Here is a 26038-nt window from a genome sequence, read left to right on the forward strand (position 1 = left end):
TGACATACCAGTTTGAAGGTTTAGTAGAATAATAATAATAATGGATATTGAGACAAAAATTATCATAACAAAGGTGGAAAGGAAATGTGGCCGTATCCATTATCAGTTCTCTAGGATTTACTTAATTCCAAGCAAGTTCCTAATTTGTCATTACCTACAACCGGGATACATTTCCTGAGGTGTCTGTTGTACCCACTTGATCATCCCATATGGCTAGTTATATATAATTGAGCATCATAAATATACAATCCCTACCCTCTTCCAAACAGACATGGGTATGAGGATCCAACCACACTTATCGCAGTCTGTTGTGCTCTGTAAATCCAGCAGGGCATTGAGGTTTTAGTGGAGTAGCACTGGTGGTGTAATGGCTGTAACACCCAGCTGTTAATTCAGACTGACAACAGGCAGATATCTGGCAGACTAACAGCAGATGGGACTTGAATCCTAGCTTTATGGAGATAAAATATCCGCCCTCTGAAAGGAAGAGGATGGAGAGGAGCAGACAGACAGGATGGGTGAAACAGAGCTTATCTGAAAAGGTGAAAATACAGTTGGGTCATTTCTGGACATGTGTATAATTATTATAGTAGGAGGAGCATGTTTTAAACAAGCTGAGTTTAAAGTAGGACAAATCCGTAGGAGCCTGTTCAACCTGATTTTTTTCTTTCATCTAAAGCAAAGAAAGCATTATCATTGACATGACAGCCAACAAATAATAAAAATAAAACCACTACTAATAGTAACATTTTGCAAAAAAGGTCCCATGGTCCCAAAAACAGCCGTGACCGAAAGGCTAAAGCTATTCAATCTCAGCTTTACTGTTTCCATTTTGTTGTTTCCTCTGTAAATCTTCCACCATCCAAATAGGCAGTTAAGAATTAGATATGGTTTTATGTCTGCCATGGATATAAGGGATGTTATTATGTTACACTGTTGAAGAGTGTGTGTGAACTTCCTTTCCCTCCCAGTGTCTTTCAGCTCAACCAGAGGATTATGTCTGCCCTCTAATGGCTAAAAAAGGAAACATCACAAAACATTTTACTTATAATAATCGGGTTAAAATCAGTAGTGATTGCAGATGTCAAAGGCGGAAATATAAATACTGGTTTGATCTAAAGTTGGACTTAGAAAAGTATGCAGCTGCCATGCCCAATTCTTTCTCACGATCAAAATGTTTCAAAAACAAAAAGTCTAAAATGGAATCTAACAGTTTTCATTGCTCAGTGACGAAAGACAAAAAAAATTCACAAATTAGTAGTAGAAAAAACAATGAGAGCTATCCTATTGATCCCAACGTTGACAAAATAAACTTGCATATGACGTGCGCCACTCATCAACTTTGTCCCCACTGTTTACATAAACAGACGTTACTCTTATCCTCTTGGCCGGGCTCTGTCCTGCTGAAGAGCAGGATCGCATATTGTCCTGGTGTTAAAGCAGAGCAGGTCGTCACACAGGAAGAGGGGAAACATGTTTTTTACAACTTTGCTCTGTCTGCTGTTACTGTGGCCTGGCTTTGCCGCTCTAATGACTTCGCCATTGGAAGAGGTAGGTGGAAAACTGAGGGTGAACAGGAGCACTGCGGTGAGTGATCCTGCTACTGCAAAGTACATTGAACTCTTCAACTTTAAACAGTTTATCACCCTGTGAAAAGCCCCAACCAGCAGAGAGTCATTACTATGTTTTACTGGATTTACATGGCAGACACTAAGAAAACAAAAGCTCTAAAATAGTTGTGTGTTCTCATTCAGTATGTGGGCCACACATCTAAGTTTGGTTACACTGATTTAAAGTGGCCGTTTGTAAAGGGATCTAAAAAAAATTGTTTGTGTCCTCTTTAAGCTTTCTCATCACTCCTCTAAACAAAGAGACATAGTTTCCTCTCCTGGTTCTTCTCCTGATACCTCAGGTATGTCTTTGTGTGGCTGAAAAGTACAACAGTTTGAAGACTGCTTGCAATGAGAACTATCTTCTTTCTGTCATGGTGTAATTGAAGGTGATACAGTAACACCATCTTACAGTACTTGGTTAACTGCAGGTACACAAGCAGAGTACTGCTGTATGTCCATACTTTGTTTTCTCCTATTCACAGTGAGTGGGCGGCTGCCTCGGTCGACTCTGATGCCTGACATCACACATCTGGAACTGCTGGTGGTTGTAGGGCCTGATGTCCAGCAGGTCCACAAGCAGGATACTGAACGGTACATCCTCACCAACCTCAACATTGTAAGTCAAAACTCAATAACCTGATTATGTTCTGTAGATTGCTAGTTGTGTGCCTTAAATCACATGTATGGAAAAATGTAATGAAACCAGGGATCGAAATGCAGAGAATTCTACTCAAGAGCAAGTAAATGTACTTGACTTACATTTTGAAAGAGAAAGGGGGAGGTTAAGAAAATTAATGTATGCTGATAGACCTATTTAATTAAAACACCCATTTAGGATACAAATAAATGCCAATTTACGCACATTACACCTCAGAGCTCTCATGTCCAAATTAATTGTCCTTAGATGGGACTTTCTGGCCTGTGCATACAACTTAATATCAATTTGACAAAAATAAAAGGTGGGACAACACTGGGAACGGGTGCAACAAGCATTATAAAGCTGCATACATTAAGTAAGATGTCAATTCTTATTAGAGAAGAGGAACAAATTACCCAAACTGAAAGCAGAGATGTATTAACAACAAAACTACCACGGCGGTCACAGCCACTACCCACACAATAAAGCAAAAATTAGTACAGTTTTGTCAAAGTAGCAAACACTCGCTACATTGACTAGCAAAGCTGAAATTGTCCTCTGGAGAGTTCTTCATCAGTGTTTGCTGTAGGCTACCCACCTGTATGAGTTGCATTTTGCTAATCTGTTCGGGGAAGTTCTCCACAAACTGCTCACTCTGCTTCTTCAATCTTAATCCATATTGTAACCAGCCAGTCAAACAACAGAAAGTCATTATATATTTCAATGAAGTTTAACGTTTCTGAGTAAACACAGCAGTCCACGGGAAGACGCTCATTTTAGCATTTAGCATGTCAGCTAGGCCCAGCATGCACCTGTTGGTCACATGCATAAGGTGGGTGTGTTTGATCCACATATAACCCTGTGCTAGGTGATTAGTTAAGGTAAATGCAAACTTTTATTTGATATGCCTAGCTACAACATAGCAACAATTAATGCTTTCGTTTATTCCATTCTCATAACAGTTTATCATGACTTATTAATCTCTGTTTTACTCAAAAATGCGACATGCATTGTAGTGAAGTCAGGGGCGGATCTAGGGGGGGGGGCAAGGGGGGGCAGCTGCCCCCCCCCCCCTGTAGAGTCTTGCCCCCCCAGCTGCCCCCCTAACTTTTGTTTCCCTAAAACTGTACTAAAACAAACCTACACTATTTCCACAAGCTTCTCAAGCAACGAAACAAGCATTACATTAGTTAAAAGTGAATAATTTTAAATATCATTTTAGGCCCGTTAAAAACGCAGCTACGGCCCTGCATTAAACTGCGGAGCGGCGTTCACACAGACCGCGGCTCACAGAGCTGCAGAGAGGGAGCGAGCTGTCCCAGCGCCGATGGGTCAGCTTCCCCTGGGAGCATTTCCCTTTCCACTAGTTTTGTTTTTACTAAGGACGAGAGCTTGAAACTAAATATTAATAAAACACTGCCGTTTGAATCGATAGCGTTTAACAGATGGGCGCTGTTTGGGGCGTTACGTTACAAAATACTACGCAGACAGCGTTGCAACTTTGCTAAACTATGCGGTAGCCTACTATTAAATCCACGTAAACTACACATCACAGCAATGAGGCCAGATCAATGAAACCAGGATACATCCTTTACCGTAAAAACTGTATCCAAACACAGCTGCCTGTGTGCTTTTGATAAATACTTTCTGATGATATGCTACTTATTCAACCCAGTCTCACGGCATTTCGTGTTCACCAACACGATTTTTAATCTATTGATTCGTGTTCCCCAACACGATTTGCCCCTTTTTTTCGTGTTGCACAGCACGATTTATTTTCGTGTTGCACAGCACGATTTATTTTCGTGTTGCACAGCACAATTTTAAAAGCAATGTATTTCTACTGCTTGCAGCACGTCTTTTTCTCCGGTCGGGTCGAGGAAGACCTGAAGCTGTGTGGTTCATAAAAACATGTTCTTACTCAATATCAAGCCACAATTATTGCTTTTATTTTAAATCGTATAATTTCGGACTTTTGTTGCCGTCTGTGAGGAAAATAAATGGGGCTCAGAGCCTCAGAATACTGAAATCTGTATTTTTAAAATATTTTTTTCCTTCTAATTTGTTATTCTTTTCAAAATAACACACTGTTATTTACTCACCAATAATACACAATTATCCTTGATTTTATTTATTGGTTTAATTCCATAATCTCAGGCTTTTTTGGCCTCCGTCAAGGACTGAATTTCAAAATAAAAATAACCGGACATAGGCATTACCCAAGATCCTCAGCTATGGTTTTAAACTCGCTTATTGGATGTTTTAGCCGCAATGCATGCTGGGATTTGGTGTTTATATGATATGAAATCCGGAAAACATTTGTGTACCTTGTGTGCATCTAGTGGTTAAAGCACGTTATTGAATTATTGTGTTTGATTAAAAAAATATTAAGAGTACATACTTTCGTAGGGGGAAAGTATAAATATAGAAATATAGAATATAAAAAATCAAGAAGATACTATAAAGTGATCTCTACAATAAAACAGTTTAGTGCAGCATGTACAAAGATATTAATAGGAGGAGGTGCAAAACAGAAAAACGAATTAACCTTTATTTAAACATTAAATAACAGATTAAGGTCTTCTTTTAAATAAGAAAAAAAACGTTGGGGGTATCTATCTACAGATAAATATTAAGCCTGACAAAGTACTTAACGTCTAATATATTGCTTTCCTGCAATGTTAACTATGTTGAAGCACTTATTTTAACTGATATTATACATATGAATTATACTCTTATGTATGTAGATAGAATAAGAAATGTGCAGAATATGACAGTTTAATGGTGGAGGTTCACACATATTTATAGATGTCTTGTAATGCACTGTTGAGGAACCTGTGACCCAAGTGTTTCATTCATTGCATAACTACACCGTAGTTGTGTATATGATATGTCAATAAACCTTTGAAAATCTTGAAAGGGATGTGCAAAATAGCCATAATATACAGTCTTTAATTAACTATTAGTAGAGAATAACGAGTAATGAATATACTCTATTACTCGTTTCCATTCATGTCAATTGCAGATACATGTTTAGTCTTCTCAAGCACCAACTATCAAATATCTCTCCTGATTGTTGGCACTTGACAATCACCTTACCTGAATTTTATTCAGGTGTAACTAAAGTCTGATTTAAGGGTTGTTTATATTTCACATCATTAATCAGAATCTGCAAAGTAACTCAAATAAATGCAGTGGAGTAAAAATACCAGGTTAACCTCTGAATTGTAGTGGAGTAGAATTACAAAGTAACAATGAGCTGTCATGTGGGTATATATAGCGATTTTCACCCATTTATTAATTATAATAAATAATATATAATAGTTTTACATTTGATAACGCCAATGTGTTTAATACTGGCAACTTCTAATTGTGGGAAAAACGAAAACGTTCAGTAGAGACGTCCCATAGCACATTTGGCGAAACACAATAGCCAGCATGTGTAGTTCTGGGGGGGGGGGGGGGGGCGTTCGATTCCAGTTTTGGATAGTCTGGCGTGGTTTCGTTCCATTTCACACAGCTGTTTGACGCTCTGCGTAACCTTACGGGGACTGTAGTCCTAAACGATAGCTGGGGATTATGGGTAGTGTAGTGTCTTCGGCCATCCTAAACTCAGAAAGTTTGACAATCGCAATGACGTTCGAAATGTCCCTTATAGGCCTACGTCTGTTTCCGGATATTTTATTTTTAAATTCAGTCCCTGACGGACGCCAAAAAAGCCCGAGATTATGGAATTAAACCAATAAATAAAAGCAAGGATAATTGTGTGTTATTGGTGAGTAAATAACAGTGTGTTATTTTGAAAAGAATAACAAATTAGAAGGAAACAAATGTTTAAAAAAATACAGATTTCAGTATTCTGAGGCTCTGAGCCCCATTTATTTTCCTCACAGACGGCAACAAAAGTCCGAAATTATACGATTTAAAATAAAAGCAATAATTGTGGCTTGATATTGAGTAAGAACATGTTTTTATGAACCACACAGCTTCAGGTCTTCCTCGACCCGACCGGAGAAAAAGACGTGCTGCAGGCAATAGAAATACATTGCTTTTAAAATCGTGCTGTGCAACACGAAAAAAAATCGTGCTGTGCAACACCAAAAAAAGTTGCAAATCGTGTTGGGGAACACGAATCAATAGATTAAAAATCGTGTTGGTGAACACGAAATGCCGTGAGACTGGGTTGACTTATTAGCTAGGCTACATGGCCCTAACGTGTAAAGTTATACAAGCATTTGTACCAGTGCTTTTCACAAGTAGACTCTTGCAGGCCAGAATATAGGAGTGATTCAACAACAACAAAAAGACATATCTGAGAAGAGATCAGGACGAACAGAAAGAGGAAAAGGAAAAGAGAGTTCACTGAAGAGACCAGGAGGGTCAGAGCAGGAGGAAGAGGAGGAGATGAAGACATTAGTGAAGAAGAATAAATATATGTGAGGAATAAAGATGAAGTATCAGAAAGAGGGCCAGAGGCAGGGATCAGGAGGCAGATGAAACTCCAGCTGGACCACATGGTATGTTCTTATTCTCCTTACATATTCCATTACAGCAGCACAATCTAGCAGTTCTTAGTATTGACAATTATTGATTGAAATGTGTTGCTGCACAGGTCACCTTTAGCTCTCTGAAGAGATGGGTCATGTCATTTGTGTACTTAATTATAACTAAGTACTTACAGTATGCAGAATTAGAGTATTCTTTGAATCGGGTGCCTTTTGGATCTTTATATCTTCGAAAAATGTCATAACATTTGGTAGTGGACTACTTACATTTTCCCACCTCAGGCACAAAATATAAATAATTACTAGGAATTTACTTGAAAAAATTTAACAGGGTTGACGTTTTTGACAAAAAGTAGCCATGATACCTTGTTTAGCTAAGATATGGCACCACATGGAAATCAAGGACATTACAAAATTGTAATATTTTGCAAAACTATTGTTTATTTTGTAATAAACAATTATTTACTATTATTAATTCATATAACAGAGTTGAAATGTTGAGCATGTCAATCTTAATCTGAAAATACAAAAACTGAAATATAGGTAAGAGAAGAAACTGACACTTTTGTGATGTAATTCCCTCAATGCAGATCACACATGGACTGATCCATTATTTTTAATAGGAGAGTAAATGGTATGGCGTGACAGGGTTGAAACAAACTGAGGGACGTGTGTCAATATTGCAATTTCATAGATAATTCAAGTATTTTTTCAGAATTTATTTTTGATCAGTTAAAATTGACAAGCATATGATTATATTAGCAGCAACATTTTGGAATAATTGGCCATTTTGATTTGTTTAATATTAAATTAATATGTAATAATGCTTAGTGAGCACATGCAAATATGTCTGTCTAATACTAAGACAACACATTTGTTGTAATGCAAAACAACCTGTTCCATTAATTAATTGCTTTCAAATACATTTTGTAGTTTCCTTTCATTTAAAATGGTTGAGGTAAGCTTGGGGGATTCAAAGGGCACCCGATTGTTTGTCTAAACACCTTGTTTCTCTTGTGCATTAAGAACACTTGTGTTAGGGCATGAATTAACAATAAATAGGTTATATACAGTGTAAAATACCACGTACTGTCCGCCCTCCCATGCCACCCTGGCATGACCTCTTGCCCCCCCTTTGCCACCCCATGTAAAATGTTCTAGAACCGCCACTGAGTGAAGTATAGGCCTAGATACAATAGGGCTCCTTGGGAAAAAATGCTAACAGTTCCAGTGATCAAAAGTTAGAGTATCAACATTAATATAGGTTATTTAGCCTGTAACACCTGTAAAATTGAATAATCTTGAATATTTGACCAATGTAAAGTTACAAGAGTGATTTAAATCATAGATAGATATGATCTATTATATATCTATAGGCCTACTACATATTTGACTGAGCTTCTAAAAATGTATATGGAGCTACAGAAGAATAGAAACAGAAATGTGTAACTTCAAGCTTATGTAAACTAAACGCACGTCCAATTTGTTTTACAGGAAGAAAAGATGCTTGGATTTTGATTTAAAATGAATGAAATGAATATCGGTACATTTAGTTAAATAGGTGCAAAATACTAAAAGGGAATTTATCTTATCATCTTGAAATTATAATTAACACATTTTAATAGTCACAACACAAAAATACAACAAGAGTAAATGTAATACTCCACCTCACTATTTACAGCTATAGGACTGAAATTAAGGGCAATGCATAGCTAATGAAGTTAAGTAAAAGGCAACACAAGAAGTGTAGGCTATTGGTAAGTGTTTTCATAACCAGATAAGACATATTATAGAGTGCACTGCAATCGCATTACACTCTGAACATCCTCCTGATATATGTTCCTCTGACTTTTATTCCCATTTCCCCCCAGGCCTCAGAGCTGTTGAGAGACATGGCCCTGGGTGCCAACATGAGGGTGCACCTGGTCCGCATGATCATCCTGTCAGAGCCAGAGGTAAAAGCAGCTCCCTCTAAGTTCAGTGTAGAGTCAAGTTCATCAATTACCATATTTTAGAAGTAGCCTAGTACGTTGCAGTAATCTAGTCCTAACCCTTTTTTAATTTATTAATTGATGGTAACTAAGCTATTGCAGTTATCCACAGTGCCTTTGGATGTTTGCAATACAATAACCCCACACCCAGTTGCTCCATGTTTTACCATCCCTACCTTATTATTGTTGTTCTTTTTGTGCTTCTAGCCAGAGATCCAAATGTCTCCCAACATTACCTCATCTCTCAGAAGTGTTTGTGACTGGGGCAGAAGGATAAACCCCTCAAATGATACAGACCCACTTCACGCTGATCTTCTGTTATACATTACAAGGTGTGGTAAATGAAGCTGGTTGTATTGTATATTGATGCTTTTTTTACCTTTTTGAATGAATGAACAATCCATGTTTTATTTGAATCCCTCCCACCCAAACAGGTACGACCTGGTGTTGCCTGATGGGAACAAGCAGGTCAGGGGTGTAGCACAGCTGGGGGGGGCTTGCTCCAGTGAATGGAGCTGTGTGATCACAGAGGACACGGGCTTTGACCTGGGGATCACCATCACTCATGAGATTGGCCACAGGTAAAGCAAAGTTACACACATGATCAACAGTAAATCTGCATTATATATAATATATGTTTGAGGATAAGGTAACACTTTCTTTTACAGATTTGTAATTTGTAATTCCTTTCTAGAAGTTTCCTGGAAAGAACTATAAATTGTGTACCTATTATAGGAAAGGCAAGGACAGTGTTTAGTTGATATACCTTTAATTACATTATTATTTTAAATAAATTGCTGCCTTGACTGTCACAGGCAAGCTTATAATTAAACATAAATGGAGAAAAAAGTGTCCATTGATAATGAAGGAATCATTTCTCTGTATTTAAATGGAGATTTTTCCTCAAGCGCATTTCTAATTTCATTATAATCAATACTAACTTTCTTGCCTTTTTTTAGGAAAGTTTTAATGAAATATTAGGATAGTATAGACCCAGGAAAAGGGATTTAATTAAATTGTGTGAATACATTTAGCCTTGTTAAAAGAATAGAGTGAATCACTTTGAGTTCTGAACAGTAAAAATGCAATAGTTTTTAATTAATAATAATAATAATAATTCCTTACATTTATTATAGCGCTTTTCCAGATGCTCAAAGCGCTTTACAAATACACATTACACATTTTTTATACATGCAATGGTCACTGTGGACAATACCCACAGGAGCAAGTTCAGGTGAAGTGTCTTAAGCTGAGATTCTCAAGCTGAGGTGCATTCACTGCAAAAGGGGATGAGAACTTTAAATATCCTCACAGACTTTTAACAACTTCAATTGATATCGCTTAACCATTTTAACAGCTACACAATAAAGTATATTTGACACATTTAATTTACTTTTACCTAGTTTTGGAATAAACCATGACGGAGTAGGAAACACCTGCAGCAGGAGTGGGTTCATGATGGCCTCTGACGGGGGCTACAACAGTGTGGATCTGACCTGGTCGCCCTGCAGCAGAGAGCAGCTGCTCACATTCTTCAGGTGGGCCAACCTGCTCAGAGCAGCTATGCATTAAAGGACTGTTGAAAGGGCATTTCAACGTTAGGTCATATCTTAATGTGTTCACCTCAGGTTGTGTTAAAATAAATCCCTTCTTACAATTTGAGAAAGGTCAAAGTAATATTTGGCTTTGAAATCCTTTAAAAGCTTTTTAGATCTTTAGTAAAGGAACTCTCAGTGTACTATACAGGGGTGGAAAAGGTACTCAGATATTTTACTTTAATAAAAATAGTAATACCACTGCGTTTTATGTACTTTATTCTATTATCTCATTCATACCTGGTTCATTCTTTATGTGTGAAGTTTCTAATATAAGTAAAATACATAAGATTGTCATTCAATGCACCATTTGAGTCAGCATTCAAAATCTGACTCAAGTAAAAGTAATAAATAGTTAGCTTGGACATTTCTTCAAAAGATCAATTGCATTTTTCCCAAACTATTCTAATACATTGAACTTTTTTTTACGATTATATTTAGTTTTATTAATCGGAATATAAATCTTGAAAATGAATTAAGTTAGAAAATAAATGTAGTGGAGTTAAAAGTCCAATAGTTTCCTGTCTGCATTTAAAGTACCCCAAATGTGTACTCAAAGCAGAACTTGAGAACCTGTACTGTCCACAACTGGTGATATACTGTGAGTAGTTTAGATAGCTATTAGCTCTACTCTGGACCTGACAATGAGATTGTATTCATGTTTCCAGTGAAGGAAAAGCTGAATGTGTGAAGGACCTGCCTTCACTGGGAGGCTCTCTACAAGACTGGAAGCCTGGCCTGTATTATGGAGTTGATGACCAGTGCCGTATAGCTTTTGGTAGCACTGCAAGAGCCTGTTCTTTCACTAATCCTGACCTGGTAAGTCACCTGTTATATCAGCCTAACATCATTATTACCACAAATCCAGTCATGTCTGCATTACTGGTCACCCTTTCCTTCAGCCAGCGTGTCGTGTCCTGTCCTGTCACCTTCACCCTGATGACGACAGCTCCTGCAAACGTCTCCTGGTCCCTCTGCTGGACGGGACAGAGTGTGCACCTAATCAGGTCTCCTTCGTCACTGAGTCATTTTGGTGTGATCATTCTCTTAATCACTGATGATTATTTACAATGTTGTTTGTTTCTCTCTTCCAGTGGTGTCTGAAGGGGCGTTGTGTGTCCGCTAATGAGCTCAGCTCCTCTGTGGTGGTGCATGGCTCCTGGTCCAACTGGTCTGAGTTCTCCCCCTGCTCCCGGACATGTGGCGGGGGAGTCTCTCACCGCACACGGAAATGCAATAACCCAAGGTAACAGATTGTTATGCAAAAATATGTCATTGTCAGTGCTGAAGATCCCGTGACTAAACTTTACTTTAATGTTTTAGACCGGCTTTTGGAGGGGATGATTGTGAGGGACCGGATATTGAGGCTGGACTTTGTCACCAGCAGGTAAGTTCTTACTGTTTACATTGGGCCCCCATACAGTACAGGAGGGCAATACTATTTACTCAGACCATATTTGTTAGCTGTTTATCCTGTGCTCACATAACAAGACAGACTTAGTGGTGTGACTAAGATAAAAAATATTCATGTTTCATTTTTTCTTGCTACACAGCCATGTGAGCAAATGCAGCTTGATTTCATGGCAGAGCAGTGTTCCCAAACAGACCTCCACCCCCTCTACCTGCTACCAAACACTGCCTCTTTCTACACCTGGATCCCTGCTATAGGATTTGGACAAGGTGTGCCTAAGACGGGGGTTTTTTCCATAAGTGAAAGGAAAAAAACTTTATCTATAACATGTTTTTCTATTGTGGAAACACTTATCCAGGGGAGGAGCAGTGCAGATATATGTGCCAATCAAAAGGAGAACATTTCCTAGTGAGCCGGGGCTCTCAGTTTGTGGATGGGACTCGCTGTGAGTCAGACAGCCCGCCTCAATATGGCTCCAGAGCTACATGTCTCAGAGGGAAATGCCAGGTAAAGAATAACAAACAAATTAACAAGTAAATGAAGAAGCAGATGCAGTCTTATTTCTTCACGCTTTACTTTTGACAGTCATTCTCACACTGTTTTAAATGTGTATGTCTCTGATTAGCTGTTTGGCTGTGATGGTGTGCTGCATTCTGGGAAAGTGATGGATGTGTGTGGGGTGTGCGGTGGAGGCGGATCATCCTGCACTTTGATCTCTGACTCCTACACTGGTGGTCAGGCTAGAGGTAGCAAACAACAATTCAACACATGGCAGAAAATCAATTGACCACATCTTATGGAAATTTTTAGATGAAATAATTGAGTCATCGCAAACATGTTTTTACTAATATAGTTGCAGCCCTTTTTCATGAGTATTGTGAGTTATAATTCAGTGGTTTGTGTTTCAGAGTACACCACCTTCCTCTCTCTGCCGGTGAATGCCACACAGGTTCATATTGTCAACAGATCACCTCTGTTCACTCATATGGGTGAGCAGCTTACATTTGTAAGAGATTTCTACCAAAAGCTTAACAGGAACTAAAACCTGAATTTGTTTTTGGCATTTGTGTCTGCAGCTGTAAGGGTTGGGGATCGGTACATTGTGTCCGGGACAAGCAGCATGGCCCTGAGTATGACCCACCCCTCCCCACTGGAAGACCACCATCTAGAGTACCGCCTCCACCTGACCCCCGACCTTTTGCCCGAGATGGAGGAGCTGCTGCTTCCAGGGCCGCTGACAGAAGAGATAAACATACAGGTGAGGAGAGTAAAACATGAATCTTCATAAATGATGTTATTTTAGATAAGAGGTAAACATTCTTCAGAATTTAAAAGCTGAGAAATGTATCTTTTACATAGACACACTGTTAGAAAAAACACTCAAGAGTTGTTATTATATACTCAATATTATAATGTTGTCTTTAAAGGTGTATCGCAAATATGGAAAAGAATACGGAGAGAAAACAAATCCGAACATCAGCTACCAGTTCTATTTACCTAACAGAAACAGTGACTTGATAGAGATCCACCCTAAAGGCAAATGGGCGGTCTTCACAGCGCCGTGCTCTGTCTCCTGCGGCTCTGGTGAGAGGCTGTTTATTATGAGTCATATAGAAAAGCACAAAGAGAAAACAGCACAAAATATCTGCTAGTAGATTCCATAATGAACTCACAGGCTGATGAGGTATTTGTATGTTAATGTACAAACAAAATGACCTTTTCAGACAAGCTTTTGTCTTATTGTTACAGTATCTGCTTATTATAAGGACACTGCACTGTTGAATATGCCAAATTCATTTAATCATTAAACTCATCTTTTCAGTTGCGAATACCACCAAATGTCTCCCGAACTGATAAACTGGATTATTACAGATAGTAGCTACAAAAATAATTTCATATATAGCCTTGTCTGTACATGATGTTCTTATGTGAATCTCCTCAAATCCTCGTAAAAACCATTAATATAAATGTTTTGAATATTGCATTTAAGACTTGTAATCTTCTGAAATGTAACAACATTGCCTGAATAGTCAGGGAAATCATGTTTCATTTAATAGATTATTTTTTCACAGGTGTACAGAAGCATGAATATGTCTGCGTACATGAAGAAACCAACAAACATTTGGAGAAACATGATTGTGAAACGCCTCCACCACCCGTACCCATCCAGACAAGCTGTCAGCTCTCACCCTGTCCCCCCAGGTTAGGTTCAAACTCAGCACTGTGTGATTTTTTTCTTTCGCTTTCCACATTCAGCTCAGCACACATGGTTAAACATGAATAATTTACTGTTGTACAGGTGGGATGCAGGGTTGTTTGGGCCTTGTAGTGCCTCCTGTGGTGGAGGAGAGAGAGTGCATCCTGTAAGATGTGTTCAGGAACATGGAACCAATGTGGTAGAGGTCCAAGATGCTGAATGCCCTCCTAAAACAGCTCCAAATGCTGTAGAAAAATGTAACCTGCAACACTGTCCTGCCAGGTAAATCTACACTTTACTGATGAGCATTAGGTACATGGGTCAAATAACTTCCTTTGGTTGATATTTAATGGTTATCCTGACTGAATATCGACTTCATCATGTATGTGTATTTCTCTTGCTTTAAATGTTGCTTGCTACACTATTTCCTGAACACTCTAGCCTGATCTAGCTGACCTATTATTTGCATTTACCAGCACTATATCAACGTACTGATATTTATAATTGATGATGTTATTGTGAAAATATTTTTGAAAAAGCACCAATAGTCAACCCTAAAATGCCCTCATAATATCAAATGTTTTTGGTCCAAAATATAATGATATTTGAGTTTCTCCATATAACTAGCATTAGGAAAATGAAGGCTTTCAGGTGTTGAAAAGAGAGAAAGTAAAATCCCCTAACATGTGTTTACAGATGGCGTGTGTCAGAACCAGGGGAGTGTTCAGTTGTGTGCGGGCCAGGAGAAACGGAGCGTGTTGTGTCATGTGTCCGGCCAGAACATGGTCAGGAAGTGGAAGTGGATCAAAGCTTTTGTTCTCTGCGGATCAGACCACCTGACACTGTGCCCTGTGTGGTAGATGTCTGTCCCATTGGGTGGGAATCAAAGGGAGAGGTAAAGTAAATAAATCTCCCTCTAATAAGAAAATCTGAAGCATTTGTAAACATTGTTTTCCTTGACCAGCAGACGCCCATACTGAAGTCTGGTGTGCTGTCACGCTCCAGACAGGCTCCGGTCTATGTCTGGAGTCCTGTTATCAGCCAGTGCTCAAAGACCTGTGGGAATGGTAAGTGAAAATGATTGCTTACCATCACTCAGAAACAGAAAGTCCTAATCAAAGAAGGTCAACCCAGGACTGATGCTTATGTAGGAACCCTGCAGGTGTGGTTCTCCTGTGTGGACCACCAGACCAGACTGGGGGTAATGGACGTCCACTGTGATCCTACTACAAAACCTCCTCCTCAGTATGAGACCTGCAACACATCTCCCTGTCCCCGCATGTGAGAAACCATTCTTGACTTGTAGATGTCTAGTAAAATGCAGTACATTTCATTTCGGTAGTCTTCTATGTAAAGATCAAGAGAAAGAAGCTATGTTTAAATTAAGGGCTTGAAAATGACAGCAGCAACCATTTTCAAAACCACCAGGTGGCACTCTAAGCAAGGAGTCTGCAGTGTAACGTGTGGAGGAGGGGTGGCCAACAGGGTGCTGTACTGTGCAGGAGAAAGAGATGGGGAGGAGGAGGTGGTGGAGGATTCAGAGTGCAGTGACTTCCCCAAACCCACAGCAGTAGTTTCATGTAACAACCACAGCTGCCCAGCCAGGTGAAGCACAGACACAAACACACACACACACAAACACACACACACACACACACACACACACACACACACACACACACACACACACACACACACACACACACACACACACACACACACACACACACACACACACACACACACACACACACATGACTGAGATACATCTTTGCTCATGGAAGATTACTTAAACAACACTGTCATTCTTCCAGGTGGAGGGTGTTCAGTGCATCACCCTGCTCTGCGTCCTGCGATTTGGGTGTAGCTCAGAGGACTGTGTCCTGTGTGCAGTTTGTCCATGGCAGGGAGAGTATGGTGCCGGAGGTGAGCTGCCATGCAGCCATCAAACCGGCCACCACAGTGCCCTGCCTGGTGAGGGTCTGCACCTTCAGATGGGAGGTGAAACCTTGGAGCCAGGTACATTTCACAGGAGACACATGGATTGAATATGAATATTAGATAACAGTCAAAATGAAACGATTATCTGATTAATTGGGAAATTGACTGCCAGAAGATGACTGGGCAACTATTGATGATCTCTTAATAATTGAAACCATGATTCCAGCTTCTCAAATGTAAGGATTTGCAACTGTTTCAAGTTTTAAATCAGTATACACTTAAAATAAGAACAAAGAGAAATGACTAGAAAAGGTATTACACTTTATATCATTCGATTTGTTTGCCTTATTAGTGTCTTCCATATAGAGTCAGATTCACATTTAAAGGACCGTGCCAAGAACACAACACATCAAGTGTAACATCAAATGATCTCCATTTGTTATGGAATTTACTGAAAACGAATTGCTGCCTGTCTCTGGAAATGTAGAAGAAAATACATACAAAAATGTAATTCTATCACATTTTCAGAAAAATATGTTAATTATACAAAACTATTTATGGCCTGGCTTGAAAACACAGTGAAATTGCCTTTTTAATGGTCCTTTAAAACATTGTTTGTTCCTGGAATCCTATTGGAATCCGCATGTTATACCACTTTATTTTCTTCTTTAATATGAATCCTGTTTATTGTGGTATACCTTGTCCATCCAGTGCTCGGTACCATGTGGGTACGGGATCCAGTCCAGAGCCGTGTCCTGCATGGGCCCCTCTCATCCGGAGCCCCTCAGCCCTCAGTTCTGTATGCACATGCCCAAACCCATCACCATACAGGGCTGCTACATGGGCGGCTGCGGAGACGCAACACCAACCTCAGATGTCATAACTGCAATCACACCACAGCAACAACTGGACCATCCTTCTCCGAGTCCAACAGTGGCAATCACAATCCTACAGGCCACTGCAGCGACCATCCCAACACCTAAACCCAGTTAGTACACAAAAACTACCCATTCTCATTAAGAGCTGAAGGCAGCTGATGGATTATCATTACAGTGTCTGCTCTTTACCAGGGGCATGTGGACAGCTTCTCCTGGAAGAATCTGGCATTGTGGATTTGAAAGACATGACAGGACGCTGCACGGTATCCATTGGTCGACCCCTAGATGAGGTCATCTATATTAAAATGGAATCTAGCTCCTTGAACTGCAGCAAAAGTATGTTTTATCAAAGATGTAAAAAGATATTTCATATGCCGTAGCTAATGCATCCAAACAAACATTTATCACTCCATGCATCTTTCTACAGATGAGTTTGTTGCATTTTTTGACCGACTGGCATTGGTGAGGAAGTGCGAGCAGGTAGCAGGCAGTGAACTCACCACCAGAACCAACGTCCTGCTGGTGCGTCAGAATCTGCTCACCCCTGGGAACGGGGTTGTGTTCACCTATAAATCACAGAAAAACAACAAGAAGAGCCATCATCAGGGTAAGAGTGTGGTCAGCACATGCAGTTAATTTTTGTCTTCAATCCAACAGGCTGACATTTACCCTATTTTAAAAGATTGGCTGATGCTTTGTGAAATAATTAAAAGTTATTATTAGAGGTAAAAGTTAAGTGACCCCATGTTTGAGCCTATTGACACATAATGTTGTCATTTTCAGAGTGGTGTTGATTCAGCTACAGCAGTCAATGTTGTTGTGTTCAATTGTATTGTACTAACTATAGTCCCCTCCCCTATTCATTTGGAGGTGACAAACTTTAAGCTGAAGTAGCGCCTGATGCAGTCCCCACAATTATTGCAGGATTCCCAAAATAAAATGTAATCCCCCCTCAAATGTAAAGACCCTACATGGGAAAGTTTCAGACATAAGTCAAGGTCATAGTGTGGACTTTTATTAATTTGCTGCAGGCTTTGCATTGGGCCATAGGGATGTACCGCAGATTTTTAACAAGCAAGTTTTTGTAAATGTCTTTTGTGAGACTTGTCATTTACATTTCCCAGGCATAGCTGAGAAGTTGGTAAATGTCAACTTTTTCTCTTGTGTGCCTTTGTTTAAACGGAATCTACTTTATTCACTTATACTGTACGTGATCTTCCCACTTACTGAAGGCAGGTGGCAGGTTAAACAGTAAGTGAAAAAATATCAGAGAACTACAATTGATTTTCTTGCACAAAATATATAAAACGTTTCAAGGCCTTCATTGTTTCCCCTTCATATTCACAAGGACCATCGGGAACTATGTACTGTAATTGCCTGGCCATCCCTTTGAAATGCATTTGGCTGTTCAGGCGTTCATGATGTTTTGTTAAGATGAAGTGTACTTTGTCTCTGCCCCACAGATTGTGACATTCAGCTGTTTTCCCCAACTGGCGTCTTTGAGAATCCAACAACGGCAAACACTAACCACACCTGCAGAGTCCTCATCAATGCCCCTCCCTCAGTAAAGATCAAAATCCAAGCGCTTCACATAGGGTTAATGTTTAACTCCACCAACTCCCAATCTACATACATCATGGTGCGGACAACACATGGTTTCAATGGTATATGTTAATATTATGTTATAATGTAATATTGACTCCACTATTTCCTCTTTGTTTCTTGTTCAGATCCGGGACATGAATGTCTTAAAGACCAATGTGTTTAAAGGCCAACAGCTGTTTCAGTGGCACTCCTCTGGAAACATGGCTGAGATTGAATTTCATGGAGACTACCTGAATGCCAAAGGGAGTTTCAGAGCTGAATATTCCTTTATGCGTCTCAGACATTAAATATGAATAATTTTGAGCAGGTTTGAAATTCCTTTATAACATTTCTTTAGAATTCTTTATTTACAATAAACACGTTTTTGTAACAGCAAATTACTTATGCGCTGTACTTCTGTTGTGTGACCCAAAATAAATAAAAAACAAACCAAAGCACTCAAGTTCTTTTAGTCAAACAAGGACAGTATCATGAAGATGGCACAAGCGAAAGAAATATCACAAAATCCAATCAGCAAATTATGTTAATATATAACCTATATTCAAATATCTAATCTCCACCATAAAGAACTGCTCATTACAAAAGCAGTCGCAAATTGCACTTCCCACGACCCTTTGGTTACAGATTTCCCCTCATCCCAGCACACCCAGTACATTCTGTGTCTACGTAAGCGTGGCCCTCTGCCAGCGTTCAGTTCCAGCTCCTGTTCAGCCCGGCGGGACACAAACACCTCGCCAGGCTCCGCTGTGGGATCACTGCTCGGCTGTAGCTGTGTCTTCCAGGAGAGCTCTCATGTCCAACAGAGCATCCTCCACAGCCCGGGCAAACTTGGCAGCATTCGTCTCGTCACAGCTGTTGAAGGCCGTGATGGCGATGTTGATGTGCTCATCCATGGGATTGTAACACACTCCATAGCCATCTGGCACCATTGGACCGAAGCACATCACACAGTCTGTCTTGGAGCCAACCTGGACATGGAGACGGGAGAGATGAGGGCGAGCAAACAAATACGACAACAAGTAATCATTCGCTCAGGGATAGTAAACTGTTGATTTTCTTAGATGCAAATATACCTGGCTGGTGGAGAGATGAAAATGCTCAGCCACAGCAAAAGAGGTATCCATGAATATCTCAGGCATGGAGGTCAGCTCTCCAATACTCAGCATCTTCAGCCCCAGGAGATGCCTGTCTATGGCTTGTCCATGAACTGCCTAAGAAAGAAAAAGTTAAATGTGTACGACTGATAAATCAGATGGCGTTTAAAAAAAAAGAAAAAGATTTAATGTTGATAACCTCCAGCTCTTACATCGTACGTGTTGTTCTTATGCGTCTTAGCGGCCTCCTGCAGCAGCGCCAGCCTCTCTGTGTTCTGTTGACAATATTTACTGTTCAGAAGGACAGCTTACATGCCTAATATTCAACCCAGTCTCACGGCATTTCATGTTATAGTCACAAAATGTATTTAATCTATTGATTCGTGTTCACCAACACCATTTGAAAAGCAATGTATTTCTATTGGTAGTATGTTTCGTGCCTGCAGCACGTCTTTTTGTCCGGTCGTGGAATACCAGAAGCTGTGTGGTTCATAAAAACATTTTTTTACTCAATATCTTACCCTAAGCCTAACCCTTTTATTTTAAATTGTATAATGTCGGAGTTTTATTGCCGTCCGCGAGGAAAATAAATGGCTCAGAGCCTCAGAATACTGAAATCTGTATTTTTTGTCATCTTTTTTTCCTTCTAATTTGTTATTATTTGGTGCAGGCACGAAACATACTACCAATAGAAATACATTGCTTCTAAAATCGTTCTGTGTCAGAATACTGAAATCTGTATTTTTTTTAATCTCTTTTTCCTTCAAATTTGTTATTATTTACATTGCTTTTTAAATCATTCTGTTTGCGAAAATCGTGTTGGTGAACACGAATCAATAGATTAATTTTGTGACTATAACACGAAATGCCGTGAGACTGTGTTGTTATATTGTACATTAATTGTGAGACTAGTGGTTTAACAGTACCTGTTTAGTTGGGTCTTGCATTGCCTCAACAAATTTAAACGAGTCTGTAGTAGTAGCACGGACAACATCTGTGCGCCCGTATTTGAACATTCGCAATGATGCACTCTCATGTGTAGAGCAGCAAATATTATACATCCTGGAATTTAAAAACAATACACAGGCTGTATTAATTGATACTCTCAATTTCCATGTCCAGCATCATTTTGTAATAGGAAAATAGATTTCTTACCTGAAGTAGGCAAGTTGAAGAGCCATTTGCACAAAGGCATCTGGACTCAGCTTATGTTTCTTTGGCACACTTTTCCCAAAATGAGAAAACATAAGGGTCCTCACGTCTAAGTCATGCACCATTCTGAAGAAACAAAGACAAGAGTGAGTCAGATAAAAGGTCTGATAATACAATTGAGCGAAATCAGTATAATAATAATAATAATCACAATTGCACTTTACATACATGTTCATGTTTTGTTTGGCACTCTCAATGTCTCTTTTGACCTCAGGCGTAATGTTAAAACGCAGTTTCTGAGGCATGGGCAGGGGAACCATGGGAGTGCGAACAATTTCAGCTCGTTGCCTGTGGAGAAAATATGAAGCATTTAGTGCATTTGAGCTTATTTGAAAATAGGAAAAACACTATAATCTAAGAATTAAAAGACACATACATTAATTTCACAACGAAATCGATGAGAAACACGACGGGTGGACCCTCAGCAGGAGCATGTTCGTACATCAGTCCACATGTGCCGTCCTCACCGACAATGAACTGAGAAATATTGACAAGCATTTTCAAATTCCCAAACATTACCACACTATTTTTGATCAATTGCAGTATAAAGTCACTTGTCTAAAACTCACCTGTAAGGTCTTGTCAAACCAGCGGTTGCCACTGTTCCAGCGAGCGCCTCCTCCATGCAGCATCTGTGCAGCCACACGGCTCGGATACAGCTCGTCTGACACGCGTGGCATCGGGGCATCAAGGCAAACTGTGAAGATACCTTTCTGGATGGCACGGACTGACTCCTTATTTGTCTTATCTGAAAATAAATAAAACAGCCTTTTAGATTGCATTTCTCCATACCAGATCTTCTCTCAGAGTCATTTAGATTATTGGGTAAGATTTATTCTAAATAATAATAATAAAGCTTTATTTATACAGCACTTTTCATACAACTCATGCAGCTCAAAGTGCTTTACAAAATGACACATCACAAGTTAAAAACAAACAACAAGAAATTCCCCTCAGATTATTTGTTAAGAAATTTAAAAGGTACATGCAGCAAAATATAACATGTTATCAGATAGACACAAGGAGGTAACATGTATGATAATAAAAAAATAAAACAAATAAAGGTTTGTCTCTGACAGATAAGACACAAGACTGAGTAAAACTGAGTCGATGCAACAATATAAAACCCAATACAACAAAGTGAACATATAGGTACAACAGAAATACAAATAAAAAGATTAAGACCTATAAAATAAATACTAAAATATAAAGGTAGGTAAATAATAAAGACTAAAAGAACATTTAAAGTGGGGGGTTGCTAATAAAAAGCTAATGTAAAAAAACCTTTCTTAAAGTTGTTGTATCTGCATTGCTCACCCTTTATCAGATTGTTATAGGCTTTTCCCCAGGTGTTTCGATGCTGTGATGTGAGGATGCCAATAGGCTCCTTGTTAGTCTGCAGAGAGGAGTTCCAGATCTTCTCCAGCTGCATGTAGATCTGATCTACTGTCAGCGGAGTGCCATCGCTGTGGTATACATCTAAGACAAAGAACTGAGGGGAAAGGCCAAATGTATTTAATACAGCCACAGGTCCAGTATTTCTTTATCAATTGTATTTCTGTTGAGGTGTATAGCTGAAACAAGAGTAACAGCAGTGCCATCTAGAGTACCTGGAAGTTGTGGACCACAGTGATGTGAGTGATAGGTGTATTCCCGCTGTGGTAATTTACAACAGTATCTCTCTTTGGGCCCGGGATACGGCAGGAGGACAGGATCTTGTAATACTGGTCCATGCACAGCGGCTTCCCACTCAGGTACTCTATAGGCAGGGTATCACTGTGACACAGCAAACAGCGTTATATATTTGAAGATTTGTAAACCAACTGAGAAGTAATGATAATGAGCTTTCTGTTAGGATATATGTATTAATTTATGACAAACTCACGTGTCAATCATTTTTTTAAAGTCCAAAACTCCTGCGATCAGTTTTGCAGCAAACCTGAAAAAGAAGACAGTATCAGTGGTAAGACATCATCATGGACAAACATATTATGACCCTGAGTTTTCAATCACCAGTAGTCAGCTCTGAAAGATGACATTCAATATGACCTCCTGGTGTCACTCACTGACAGATTGTAAGCCTACTGTACCCGACACACTTAATACTGCAGCCTTCACTGGAATATTTCTCTATGTGGCCACTGTGTTCACTGCATATCCCACGGGTCACAGTAGTCAAAAACAGCTGTGCAATGCTATGATGAGCCAAACGGCTTTAAATAGCCAGCCTTTGGAGGGAAGCCTACGCAAAGGTCAGCTTTAAACTCCAGTTTTATAGAAGCTTGTTTACACTGTCCTTCAACACAATGTAAAACGTTATGATTGTGCTTATAAAAGACAATTAAAGGGATAGTTTGAATGTTTTGATGCAGGGTTGTATGAGGTACTTGTCCATAGTCAGTGTGTTGCCTACTGTCAATGATAAATATAGCATGCCCCTAGTCTAGAGAAAAAGGCTATAGTTACTGCACTGGAGCGAAGTAATATTCTGCTGTGGGAGTTGCTGGTCTACCGTTGCCTAGACCGTTTTGTTTTTTTGTGTGTGATTGTTTGACTTGGTGGAGTGTGATGGCTTGGGTGTCATTACTAGATGGACATAACAAATCAGTTCAAATTCAGAAAAGTCTTACTGCAAGTTAAAGCGGTGTGAATAGTCTAAATATAGTGAACACTTAAACTGATGTTGATTATCTTTAGGTGGCCTGAAGGGGCTTTGTATCTAGCCTAAACCAAAGCAGTATATCGCTTTGCTTCCTTTCCTATACTCCTTCATGTTTCTCCAAACCGTGGGCATGCCGACCACCGTCTATTACACAATGACTATTGATTAGAACCTCATAAAACCCACTTCAAAACAAAGGTTAATCAATCATAACATGCCCACATTAGAAGTACTGGCGCTTCTTTTTTTGTGAAGGATGGCTTGGATCTCTAGTTCTACGTGAGCTTGTTCACACTGCATTTCAACTTTTTGGGAAACCTATATTTACGCGCTTATATTTAGGCAAGAGTTTTTTATAACCGTATAATAGGAACTCAAGAAATTGGCAGCACACATCAGATGTACTGGAACTTCTTTTTGCGATTGTAGGGTTTTGTTTATTTGGATAAATAATTAAGTTATTGTGGTCTTACAATGGATCCTCACCTCATCTGTCCTTGTCGATCTCTGAAATGCATGCGGGGCAGGATAACCCCAGGGCTGGTGTAAACCGCCAACGGCATCCGGCAATCGAGATAGGCCGACTGCATCCACCATTCTGAAAGCTACATAGAGCAGGAGTCAGAAATCAGGACTTTCCTCACCAGGATTACCACAACATATTCAGCTAAATACAACCAGATATCTACCCAGTTGTCGGTCTTGCTTGCCCGTCGCTCCAGGCTTTTCTGCAGCCTACTCCCAACACCACCCTCAAGGAACTCCTTCACCAGCTGCCGTGTGTATTCCAGCTCCTCCTCGCTGACAATGGGCTCCAGCGCAGTAAGGTATCTCTCCAATGTCTGCTTCAAGGGCGGCACAGGCAGCTTAGGTAAACCCTCCTGGTGCATCATGGACCTCTCTGGGATCTGTATAACGGGTCTGACCAGGCGACATGGCTTCACTATGCCACGCCGCAACTGAAAGACAAAGTCCTTATTAGCATTGACTCTCATCTGCTACAGGAATAACAGGCAAAATATTACACTAGGAACTCTAAAACATTTGGAAAGGGTCACAACTGTTCTTTGGTCATATATTTAGTGACCACATGGCCATAATGCAGACTCATTGCCTTGATATTAGAGTCAAAGTGTTTAGTGGTAATCTCAATAGTTGAACCAGAAGATTAATTAGACTACAACTAACTGATGCTGAGTTTTTGGCACATATTAATTGTATGCAATCAGATCCTCAGTGGAAATTAGTTCAATTAAGCACAGTATGTTGTGAACAACATTTTCAGTGTACGATAATTTCAACTGTGAAACTTGAAACCAAAACAACTGAGCAAAGCAGTCAAACTATTTGTTTTGACCCACTGGTGCTTTTCCAACTTATAAATAGAAGGTTGATACAGTTGAACCTTGGAAATGGTAGCTAAAACCAACACACATGAAAACAAGAAATATATCTGTGATCACTAGTATTCTCGTTTTTATGTGAAACAATTGTGATAAGATTTGAAGATAAATGTTGGTGAAGGTACATTTGGTTTATACATGTACATTGATTTTTTATTTAAGTAGCCGTAATAAATTGTACTTAAAAGTGTTAGTTATAAGTACAAGTTTTTGTTAAGTACAAAAAGTGTAGCTACATTCTGCACTAGAGGTATTATATTATGGGATAATTGTTATTGATGCATGTATGTGTTCATCATGTTAATGAGCTGGTAAAAGAGCAACTTTTAAATACTTTATATTCTGCTAGGTAGCTTTTAAGGTATCATAACGTTTATATTAAACCATATCAACTATTACTTATGTATGCTATTAATCGAATCAGCATAGTGACCTAATTATTAGTCAATGTTTTTACAATGTTTGCCTCTGGAAGCTGAAGTATAAAATAGCAGAAAATGAAAAATCTTCAAAATGTTTTTTTCTGAAATATGTTCTTATTCCTACAACGAAAATCAAATAACAGTGGAGATTCAAATTAATTCATAAGTATGATAACTGGTTTTGATGTTTGCATGCTAAAGGCACTGAACTTCCGGTAGACTCTTTCAAAATAAATGGCTATGACCTCCGAAAGTCGAAGACAGACTTGTTGTGTATTAGGTGAATCATGCCAAAACAAATAATGAAGAGAGATTAATAATACATGAACGACTCAGTAATACAGCTAACTAAGCTACTGATAGACCATTTCGTTGACCTTTATTGCAGCATGCGTAGTATGTTATATGTTATGCTATCTGCTAAGCTAGGCTAATGTACGTTTACATTCACAGTGCGGGGCTCGTAAATTAAGTGAACCCTATTTTAAATAACAAGTAGCGTACCACCAATTCTGACAGCCCACAGTCGAGAAACATTTACATTTTAACCTTAATATCCCAGTGTTGTAGTTCTGAACAGCGCCCCACCCCTTCACTCGTTCTATTGCCGTAAAGCGAAACGTAACGTTACTGCGTTTGTTATTACATAGCTAAAATACATAAAGACTAATATAACAATAGACTCACCGCAGCCTTGACAAAAACACCCAACATCTTGTCAAACAGACTTGTTAAAGGTATAAGGCTGTCCCGGGAATAAAGATGAGAGACCCTCGGGCAGGCATGTCTCAAGGACAAGCACTCTGTGTATTCTCAGCTGTCCGCCCCCCTAGACCCTGCGAGCAGACAACTGCGAGCTCTCCACTAAAGTG

General features: G+C 39.4%; 2 protein-coding genes across 5 annotated transcripts; one reads left to right on the forward strand and one right to left on the reverse strand.

Moving 5' to 3' along the window:
• The first annotated feature begins 1373 nt into the window (after window positions 1–1373).
• Window positions 1374–18810, forward strand: adamts13 (ADAM metallopeptidase with thrombospondin type 1 motif, 13). Of its 4 annotated transcripts, none has more exons than XM_034212599.1 (29): window positions 1374–1587; window positions 1846–1912; window positions 2096–2229; window positions 8627–8710; window positions 8954–9078; window positions 9181–9327; window positions 10150–10284; window positions 11010–11160; window positions 11244–11348; window positions 11436–11587; window positions 11665–11728; window positions 11895–12021; window positions 12111–12259; window positions 12378–12498; window positions 12661–12741; window positions 12829–13010; window positions 13180–13336; window positions 13825–13954; window positions 14052–14231; window positions 14646–14844; window positions 14914–15016; window positions 15101–15230; window positions 15378–15554; window positions 15764–15968; window positions 16602–16878; window positions 16961–17104; window positions 17196–17375; window positions 18232–18407; window positions 18499–18810. In XM_034212599.1, exons 1-29 carry the CDS (start codon window positions 1474–1476, stop codon window positions 18658–18660), a joined length of 4158 nt encoding a protein of 1385 aa, XP_034068490.1. In that variant the 5' UTR covers window positions 1374–1473; the 3' UTR covers window positions 18661–18810. The 4 variants fall into 4 exon arrangements, with proteins under 4 accessions (XP_034068490.1, XP_034068491.1, XP_034068493.1 ...); XM_034212600.1 differs by having other exon boundaries at window positions 14917–15016; XM_034212602.1 differs by having other exon boundaries at window positions 11934–12021.
• Window positions 18807–25880, reverse strand: zgc:154046 (uncharacterized protein LOC562075 homolog). The gene is made up of 14 exons (XM_034212603.1): window positions 25854–25880; window positions 24031–24300; window positions 23828–23946; window positions 22565–22618; window positions 22290–22455; window positions 21997–22171; window positions 21249–21427; window positions 21056–21156; window positions 20848–20967; window positions 20623–20745; window positions 20394–20529; window positions 19680–19742; window positions 19447–19584; window positions 18807–19341 (listed from the first exon to the last, which is right to left on the reverse strand). Exons 1-14 carry the CDS (start codon window positions 25878–25880, stop codon window positions 19126–19128), a joined length of 1887 nt encoding a protein of 628 aa, XP_034068494.1. The 3' UTR covers window positions 18807–19125.
• Window positions 25881–26038: the final 158 nt, after the last annotated feature.

Source organism: Gymnodraco acuticeps, unplaced genomic scaffold, assembly GCF_902827175.1.
Source record: "Gymnodraco acuticeps unplaced genomic scaffold, fGymAcu1.1, whole genome shotgun sequence".
Taxonomy (NCBI): domain Eukaryota; kingdom Metazoa; phylum Chordata; class Actinopteri; order Perciformes; family Bathydraconidae; genus Gymnodraco; species Gymnodraco acuticeps.